Source organism: Eufriesea mexicana, unplaced genomic scaffold (genome assembly GCF_001483705.2).
Source record: "Eufriesea mexicana isolate 0111107269 unplaced genomic scaffold, ASM148370v2 scaffold1809, whole genome shotgun sequence".
In the NCBI taxonomy this organism is placed as follows: domain Eukaryota; kingdom Metazoa; phylum Arthropoda; class Insecta; order Hymenoptera; family Apidae; genus Eufriesea; species Eufriesea mexicana.
In genome coordinates this window covers 11426-22212 of record NW_016909914.1, presented here as the reverse complement: position 1 = coordinate 22212, position 10787 = coordinate 11426, and the positions used below count along the sequence as shown (strand labels likewise).

The 10787-nt window shown below is 23.1% G+C and overlaps 1 protein-coding gene across 3 annotated transcripts in view; it reads right to left on the bottom strand.

Moving 5' to 3' along the window:
* MICU1 (Mitochondrial calcium uptake 1) overlaps window positions 1-10330 on the bottom strand; it is a 17755-nt gene extending 7425 nt beyond the window's left edge. Inside the window, exons 1-10 of one of the 3 annotated variants that reach the window (XM_017902214.1) lie at window positions 10268-10330; window positions 8675-8819; window positions 7871-8030; window positions 3080-3117; window positions 2666-2780; window positions 1716-1876; window positions 1168-1284; window positions 856-980; window positions 635-762; window positions 182-271 (exon numbers count right to left, since the gene is read on the bottom strand). In XM_017902214.1, coding sequence (XP_017757703.1) covers window positions 182-271; window positions 635-762; window positions 856-980; window positions 1168-1284; window positions 1716-1876; window positions 2666-2780; window positions 3080-3117; window positions 7871-8030; window positions 8675-8734 — 994 coding nt within the window. In that variant the 5' untranslated portion in view covers window positions 8735-8819; window positions 10268-10330. Of the gene's footprint in view, window positions 1-181; window positions 272-634; window positions 763-855; window positions 981-1167; window positions 1285-1715; window positions 1877-2665; window positions 2781-3079; window positions 3118-6561; window positions 6722-7870; window positions 8031-8674; window positions 8820-9840; window positions 10044-10267 lie in introns of those variants that run through there. The other 2 variants (XM_017902212.1, XM_017902213.1) reach the window with 2 other exon arrangements.
* Between the last annotated feature and the right edge of the window lie 457 nt (window positions 10331-10787).

Below are 10787 nucleotides of genomic sequence, written 5' to 3'. Positions count from 1 at the left end.
AAACAAAAAAAAAAAAAAAAAAAAAAAAAAAAAAAAAAAAAAAAAAAAATAGTAAAATACATTATTCATATTAATAAATATATTTAAAAAAATAATTAGCTGTCACATTATATTATAACAAAAATTAATTATTTGATATTATTATATTTTCCATTAATTTTGTTATAGTGTATAAACTTACTGTTTTCATCAAAAATTGTGTACACCACTTGTATTATATGATCACTTAAATCAACATGAGCTACCGTTCTTGCTACGTGTTTTAATGTAGCTACAAAATGAAAATGAATTAAATTTTGATACAGATTATCAGATACTATTAAAATTTTTATATAGTTATAAAATATTATCAAAATTTATTTAAGAAAAGTATACAGAATGATTATTAGTTTATTAAAATATAAAATCAGTTGTATGATTTGAATGATTAAAAATTATTAAATATAATTACTTCATAGTATTTATTTCATGCAAAATATTAATGAATATCTGTAATGTTACTTATTTATATCATGTGAAAATATAGTATATAGTAAGAAATAACATATTTAAACAAAAATTGAAATAATCTAAGATATTAAAAGAGAAAAAATATAATTTACGATAAAAATACTATTTTAATATTATAAAATACCTTGATCGATTGATGCTCCAGCAATATGATAAAAGGTCAAAGCCGTGTCTACGTCATTAATGTTATTTAAAAAATGAAAGAATTTCAAATATTCATTTTTTTCTATTCCCTTTGGATTATCCTTGAAGCTAAAAAAATACAATTTATTTTATGTATTTAAATATTTAATTTTCTGTTTAGAAATAAAGTTCATTTTAATTATTAATTACTTATATATTTACCGTTTTTTTACAGTTTTCCTAATTTTTGCTTTCTTTTTATCTGGATATCCAGCATATGCAAGTAATAGTTCTGTGAAATCTACTTCAGTTATTCGACCATTCTCATCAGGATTTCTTCGTTCAAACTATAACATTTTATTTTTCCTCTTCATTACTAATTATTTAATTCTCTTGTCATATAAACCAAACTTTAAAACACTATTTATGTAGATATAAGAAGAAAATATTTTTTACATTTTGTATTAAATGCATGAATATAATAATTTAATAAATGTTTAATATAAATTTATAGTGATATAATTTAAAACTCACTTCTAAACTGAGTATTTCCTTTTGCAATTGCTGCTGAAAATCTAAGAATTTTTCAATTGTTAGCTTTCCCTTCATGTTTGATCCAAAAAAGTATGTAGACAATGCTGAATTAACACCCTAGAAATTAAATATAAGACATAGTCATAAAATAATTGGTATATATATGACATTTCAGCACTGGATTAATTTTGTGACTTTCTTATAACATATTGTCTTAATGCTTACCCTAATGTTAAAAATTTGGTATCATTCTTTTGAATTTTAAACATTTCCTATGTTAAATTATAAACCAAAAATACATTCCCTATTTACTGTAATTTCATATAAATTTGATCAAGAAATCTAGGAATATATTCACCCTACTTTATTAGTTAATATCGTTTCACGTAATGTTCGATAATACAATTTTTCTGTATTACTATCTTTTTTAATTACATTATAAAATTATTTTCGGGGAAGACATATTACTATTGTTTACGTCGATTATTTGTATACATACTATTATTATTAATATTACAAATACTCAAAATAACAATAAATTTCAATACCTTAAATGTACCACCTGTGATTACATGATCGCGATGTCGATTACCAATACTAGTTTGTTGTCGAATTAATGTTGCAACTTTACCAAATTCTTCAGAATCCACATCACCATCGCCATTGAAGTCGAACATTCTGAAAGCTATTTCGAAATGTCTCCTGGAAGCTATAAAAACATTACATGAGGTATATGTATTATTATTACTTTAAACATATTAGTTTAAAATTCTAAATTTAATATAATTCATATTCCGTTATGTAGGCTGTAAAAGAAAAAAAAAAAAAGAAAAAAAGAAGAGAAAGGTGGAGTGTTAAATTGTTTAAATGAATTTTCATTAACGGAAATAACAGTATATAATATAATTTTCATATGAAACAAAATTGCTTAAACCATAAAAGTAGATATGTAAACAAAAAGTGCTTGGTTGGATAACATTATTTTATGTAAATACTATTTATAAACAATTTTTACTCTTTTTTGTAATTCACTTCCTACTGACATTTCATATTTTTTAATATACAGGATGAGCAAAATATGCTAATATATGATACTTCTACAAAACAACTGCTGTAATTTCATTCTTTCTTTACATTAATTAAATTACGAAGCAAAGTAATTAATTACTTTATATTAAATTATTACTCATTTTTTAAAATGAATACTTAAGACATTAAATTTTAATATTCAGCATTCATATTTTATTTTTTATTTATTTACTTCTAATTACCAACACTCGATTCAAATTTTTTTTCTTTATTATACACAGCTATGAAAGAAAATATTTCTATTGAGTCAAAATTTCGAAGAAGCATAAAGCAAAATAAACGTATTAATATAAATATTCGTTCTATTACAGAATGTTTCAATTGGATTAATAATCAAATTTTACATATAAGATATTTTACGATATTTTCTTTCATTAAATTATAGAGAAATAGTATAAATATCACTTACTGGATAATACGGTGAGCAAAAATATATAATCGGAGAAAGTAATTAAACCAGCACTTCCAAGTTTGTAAAAAATACTGTCCTCATCCAAGGCCAATTCTAATTTCGTGTGAATGTTCTATGAGAAAGACATACATATAATATTAACAAATATTTGAGCAATTGTATATTTACATCATTAATTGCATATTGTTTACTTGGAAAAATATTAAATAGCTGATAATAAATAAATAATGTATGAATTTGTATGTTTTCTAAAATAATAAATATTAACATAAAATATAAAATATTTACATTTCCACAGATTACATATCATTTAGTCGAGAAAATTAAATAGAAGCGTTTAAGTAAATAATCTAAAAATTCATCTGATATGTTGTAACATTATAAAAAATTTAAATTGAACATCTGACGTACCTTGGGATCATAGCGTTTGTATTTATCCAAACCAAGCCCTAAAAATAATTAGATCATTTAAAAATATTGAAAATAAATATAAGGAGATAGAAAGATATTCAAATTTATTACTACACAAATTACATAAAAGAACGTAATATTTCATGCATTTGACATGTAAGTATGCTTATGCGTACATACATAGATAGTTATGTATGTGGGAAAGATAAAGCTGTTTTCTTCAAAGCCGTTATAGATATCAACTTGAAATTTTCCAATGTTAAATAGTATAGATGGGCTAACATTTTAGAAAACATCTATAGAAAACTTGTCTCGTGTAAAGTATTGTAAAGTATTTGCTATAACTCCTTATTATGTGGAATAAAAAAAATATTTGAAATAAAAGCTAGGTTTAATAACATATTTCCGATTATACAATATTAATATGTTATTTCATTTAGAAAAAGGACACCCTTACTATTAAATATAAAAAACTTTATATTAGTCTCCCTGTGCTGTTTAATCCTTAACAGACCAAAGCCACCACATAAGCGTCATGATATATTTACTTGCAGGGTCCAATGGCGCTTATATGGCGGCAAAAATCATTTTATTCATTTTATCATTTTTGTTATTTACATATTTACAATGACATATATTTTCTTTTCTATACTTCATATAAAAATGTTTATTACACACATTCTATACGTATGAAAAATAGCTTGAACCTGGCGGTACGTAAACTCGAAATACTTCCGACGATTTATATCTAAAATAAGGATTCATATCTAAAAATTTCAAGTTAATATTTTAATATTTTCAATGGCTGGATTTTAACATTTTATCTGTTCAATCGTGTACATATATAAACCAGTGCATACAACGTATAGAAGATTATCATATTTATAATCAAATTATATTTGTAAATAATATAATATACCAAATTGTTATATAATATCTTTTGTAATCTGATAATCTGATAAAGCTGCAATTGTAACATTCACTTTAAAAAAATAGAAAGATAATGTAAAACTGTTATACCAAAAAATAACACATAATAACAAGAGTAATATACTTAATTTAAAACAGGCTTTTGCAACTATGCAAAAAAAAAAATAGAAAAATTTGGGGTCTGTGAACATAAAAGTACAATATAAATATATATGTGCATTTTTTTTATAAATTTTAACTTTAGGGGGATATAAAAAAAAGAGTGAATATTGAAGTCTAGAAAGGAGTCATAAGTAAAAAAAAGGTTGGAAATATAAATAGAAATATGTTTGTAATTATGAAAATTAAAAATTGTAAAGAAATCAATTTTTCACTTATTTTATACAGTATTACATTCATTTGCTTTAATATAATGTACAGTTATTTTTACAAATTAACAAAAGATATTATATAACTATTAGATTGAATTTGTAGTTGTGTTGTAATTAATTTTTTAATTTATTCAAACTCAAAACTTCGTATCTTGAAGCAAAACATATATAATTTGTCACTTTCAGATATAATATAAATAAAGATCAATATAAATAAAGAGCTAAAATATAAACAGCAGTTTTAAAATATAAGTATAAAATTTTCTTGAATTATTCTAATTAGTTTCTCTTTTTTTTTTAGTACTATTTTAATGCAAAGTTATAATAAACTTCGAAATAGCATTCCAAAAATCACAAATAAATTACAGTAAAAGTAATATTTTAATATTTTTAATACATATGTAAACTATAAACTATAATAACAAGTAGTAAAATGAAAATAACTTTATAAAAAAACAAATAAAAAATATACAATGAAAACTTTTCATTAGAAATTGCATTTTTGGAACTGAACATTTTTGAAAATGAGTAATCATTTCAATAGTTCAGAAAAAACAAACTGTATACTTCCTAAGTAAATTTTTTAATTATTAAAATGTCTGAAGGCAATCAGTACTTGATTTTCAAATTAATTTTTTTTTAAAGTGAATTCATGACAAATTTTTGTAATACATTTTATTAATTCTTTGTATAGAATAACATTCTTCATAACTGTACTATTGCAGAAGATACTTTGTACAAATATCAAACAGTGACTTTTGTGAGATATTTATTTATATTATTGTTCCCTTGAAGAATTCATCTAAACCTCCAAACTTTAATCTCTCTTTAACATTTTAATTTCATATTACATATTACATACCAATTTTTTTTATTTAATTTTATTATACTATCATATTATCAACTCCACAAGTATTCCTTAAATCCAGTTTAAAATAATTTCCAGAGAGATATCTTATTTATTTTAAACGCTTTAAAATCATAAATATTTATAATCATATTACTTTTAAAACTATGTGAATGCATTTTCAAAGAGTATGTTTTTGTTGTATCATGCAGCGCTCAATGTATTAAGTAGAAACTGTTTTGATAATTGTTTGAAAATTTTTTGTCCTCGTTCTTTTTGTCTAAATTCTTTTTCCATTATTCACATTTTATTTACTCCACAAGTTAACTATGCGTAAATATCTTTAACAATTATGTAACAATACTAATTAATTACTGCATTGCAGAAAGCTTTTAGAAAATTATAAGATTAATGAAAGTATTCTTATTTTTCTAGTCACGTAAGAAGAAATGAGGCTAATTTGTGGCTGTATTTTACTAACTTTACTACAAGCATAAATAATTTGAGTGCCAATATGAAGATTAATTTGAAAAAAAAAAAAAAACAATGAAACAATTAACAATTTCAATATGTACTCATCCCTCGATTTGGGGATAATATTTATTATGTAACTTTTCTTAACCTTTTTTAGTTAAATAAAGTAATTAAGAATTGTACAATAAAACTTACTGGTATAAAAAAGCATTTAAAAAAGAAAGGTTTATGTTCTGTATAGTACAAATATACATACATATGTGTACAAACAATAACACTATTACCACCAACCTATAATATATTCTCAAATATAGCATATATAAGCAATAAGAATTAAAGTGACATAATGAAAATAGCTTTGTGCATATAATTACATTTTTATCTCAGTAACAGTTACCGTTAACCTTACTGAAGCCTATCATTTTGATCACTGTAATAGTTCTAGACAAAAGATCAGAAAATGTTAATTTTACTCATTGCTTTTAATAATATTGTATTCTGTTGAAAGCAATCAGTTTTTCCTTCCTTCATAAATCAATCAAGAAGAGGTAGCAAAATGTAGTATAAATATATAATTAAATAAAGTTGTATTGGAACAAAAAATTGATCCATTGGAAATCTACTTGCTACTTTTTATAGTTAGCGTAAAGCTATATGTAATTGGAAAATATATCTTTCTATAGTATTTATCAAAGTTATTATATATCAGTTAGTCAAAGATTGTTAGAAAATCATAAATAGTATCAAGTAAATTATTATTATTACTTATAAAATGTACCGCCTAAATCGAGAGTTGAGTAAGTTAACTGTACTACGAACATTTATACATATATAATGTTTCGGTTTTGGTTAAAAATTACCGTCCGGTTGTTTGATACCAGGCGTTATCGATCTTAAAAAGTCATCAGGAGTCATGAAGATTTCATGGACGTCATTGTTAACCACTTGCAGAGTAGCAAAATAACGAAATACTTTGTCAGGAGAAGAATAGTGTCTCATACGATTTTCGTATTCTATTATCTGCATGGAAAATAATTTTTCATATATTTAACAGGAAAACGGTAAAATAATATTATAAAGATTATAACATTTAGTATAAAATGTATTTATTTGTTACAATTGCATTGAATTTAACAAACCGTCTCCTAGGTACACTTAATGATTTTCGTGTATGTAGAATTATAAACTTCACATTAATTAATTTATTTATATTACCTTTAGCAGTTTATTTATCTCTATTCATACTCATAATATTGTATGTTTTAAAATTTTATTTAACATTAGAATAAATTTAGGATTTTTATGGGTTGTCATTATACACATTTTATCCTAAATTCTTTTGCAAAGATACATATATCAATTTCATGAAGTAATTTTTATACTTGCAATTAATATGTATGCAAGATATATTCTTGGAATTATTATATTTTACAGTTTCATACAAAAATGCTGATTTAATAAGAGTTACTCTATAAATATAAAAATAATTTTAGCAAGTAGATCAGATTACATTCAGAATTTCAAGTAAACAAATGTCAAAGTAAAAATTTTTGAAACATAAAAACTCCACCATAATAAAAAGATTAGCAAAGTGAATGTTAGTCTGTATGACATACAATAGAAAACTGCATACTGTTAATATTCTATGTCAATGATTGTGAATGTACCAGACATGCTGTATGGTAACACATTTCAAATTGAATAAGTTTATTTAGTTTTTAGAAAGTGGTCCTATTTCAATTTCTACCTATATCCAAGATGAAATAATTATAAAAAAATTAACACTTTTTCCCCTTTACAAAATTATAAGCCATTATTAAGTATCACATCTTGCGACAAATTTTATAATTCATATATTTCCATTAATATTAAAGATCTGTTCCAACCAGTTTTGGAATTACATTCTTTCAAATAGCTTTCTGTTCTTAAAAAATAAAGAAATACTGTGAAAATATTAATAAATAAAAAAAACTCATTAAATCTAGCTCCATATTAGTAAAAATGTAAAAAATAGAATCTACGTTAGTTCCACTCAAACAGAGAAAGCAGATGTTAATTGGATAAAATAAAAATAACACCATGAAGGTATATAGATAAATAATAGAATAAAAATAATAAATGGGTGTAAAAAGAAATCATTATAAAAAATCCAAAACAAAATTACAATACCATCTGGTTGTTTCATGCCAGGAGTAATTGATCTCAAGAAGTCATCAGGAGTCATGTAAATTTCTGTACCTTCTAAACTTGTCACTTTTACAGTCGCAAAATAACGGAAAATTTTGTCAGGGGCTGAATACGCTCTTAAACGATTTTCATATTCTGTAATCTGCAAGTACGTGTTATTTAAGAATGAAAATATATAACAGATACCAACAACAATACAATAATAGTTTGGTTTGGTACATGAAAATTACTTGTCTCAAATATTCTGAATCTTTTTGAAGCAAAAATTTGCTTATTATATTTTCCTAATAATAAAAATATAAACATTATCAAATTTTATTACACAAAACTGTTGTCCTATCACGTCTGACTGGTAACTAGCCATGAGCTTTCAAGAAAAGGCAAAATATCAACTACTAAAGTTATTAAGCATCTGCCTTCTAAATTCCATTAAGGTAGAACATGTAAAATTCTCTAAACACAAAGACTAAACAAAGATTCTTAGGAGCCAAAATCCTTTCAAACAAAATTGACGATTAACATAATTTCAAAAATATACTTCAATAAACTAATGTAACTAATTCTATGCCTTCATGCTAAAAATTGCTTAATTAAATTGATTATGATTAACGTGATTAAATTTTAATAATTATATGTTTACACTATACTATATTAAAAGTGCTTTATATAATTATTATATTTAAAAATTAGACAATATAAAATATAAATAAATTTTTCACTTCTTTTCATAATAATTTTAGTACAATAAGTAACTAAATTGGACTGGCATGCAAATTAATTACTGACCCTTCGTTCACGGAAACCAATTGTCTCCTTTTTCTTCTTTTTCTTTTTATCTTCTTGCATTTTATCCAATTGATTTTCATCATCTGATTCTTCTTGAACGATTGTTTCAGCTGCATTAACGGTAGAAAAATATTTATCATTTATACTGAAACAAAATTTAATAAAAATTTATGTACACTGAGCACCCAGTTTATTTGGAAACATGTAAATATGAATTATGAAACGTTATTTTGCAATCATATTGATAAGCTGCATAAAGATCACAATTAAATTTGTAAATAGGAACTTATACCTTTTATTAAAAATTTTTGTTAAAGGTTTTTGTTTAAATTTTAAAATAACATTCCTTAAACAGTTTTTTGTTTCACTACCTAATATTATTTTAATTTACGAAAAAATAATATATGTATGTAACAATAATATAAATATAGTGTACTTATTGCAAAAAGTAGCTGCAAAATTGACTTGGAGCATAATTTTCAAGGCAAATTATTTATTGCTTCGTATTGCACTTATTATGAGGAAAGAATGTCCACAAGAAATTATGGGTAACATATGAAACATTTTCTCAAAAAATTAGCTGCAAATATTTTAACCTGTCACATGGAGACGTACTGGGTACCTTCTTGGTTAATATTTTTTAATTTAGTACCAACATAAACCATGAATAGTACATATAAATATTTAAATGCTTTATATATTATGATATTATTCTGCATTAATATATTACTTTATGTTTTTGACAATAACTTTTATAATTCAATGCTCCATATTACAATTTGTTTTTATGACAGTCTTTTTAATGAAATTTTAAGTATGTTTTAATATCTGTTTTAACGTAATTTCATATTTATTTAATGAATTTTCTCAATATGAGTAACGTATGGGTTTTGTAGTAAAATATTCAATGTATGTGGTATATTATATAGTAATATATCTATTATGAATTTTGTTACAAATCAATATAGATTATGACATATCTCATGAGTTAAAATTCATGTATCTAAACAATTAAATATTTCCACTGATTATTGTATTTCGACACAAAAAAATCATATTTTCTTCAAATGTAACAATTACATTAGGTTACAAAGTTTTGCACAAAAAGCAAATTATAGCTTAATTTATCTAAACAAGGGTTAAAAATGATTAAAGGTGAAACTTACCCTTTCCAGGCAATAAAACTGGTGACAAAAGGAATAACAAGTAAAAATGAATAGCTTTTCTTTAATTTTAGTTTTTCATGTGTGAAGTATGTAACATTGTTTTGAATTACATATTGTTGAGTATTATTAATATTACTAGTTAAGAAAAGTTTATAAGATCTGTTAATATTGTGTTTCAGAATGAACCTAACCTTAGTAAGCATGTTTGACATTTATTGATTAAATTTAAAGACCTATTTTTATTTATAACATTTCTTTAAAGTCCTAATATTCTATTAATTATAAATTTACTTTTATATTAATTATATATTTAATTTTTAGAAATACTTTTTTATATACATATTCATTTTAATATATTTTTTTCTATATTATTACATTCGCACTTTTATTTTAAGAAGTTCACAACACACTGTAAATTATAACATACTTCAGTTAGGAAACCAATATTGTTCGTATACCGATTATTAAAACAAATTAAACTACATAATTGTTCCACATCAAAAGTTATATTTTAACCTGTCACATGGAGACGTACTGGGTACCTTCTTGGTTAATATTTTTTAATTTAGTACCAACATAAACCATGAATAGTACATATAAATATTTAAATGCTTTATATATTATGATATTATTCTGCATTAATATATTACTTTATGTTTTTGACAATAACTTTTATAATTCAATGCTCCATATTACAATTTGTTTTTATGACAGTCTTTTTAATGAAATTTTAAGTATGTTTTAATATCTGTTTTAACGTAATTTCATATTTATTTAATGAATTTTCTCAATATGAGTAACGTATGGGTTTTGTAGTAAAATATTCAATGTATGTGGTATATTATATAGTAATATATCTATTATGAATTTTGTTACAAATCAATATAGATTATGACATATCTCATGAGTTAAAATTCATGTATCTAAACAATTAAATATTTCCACTG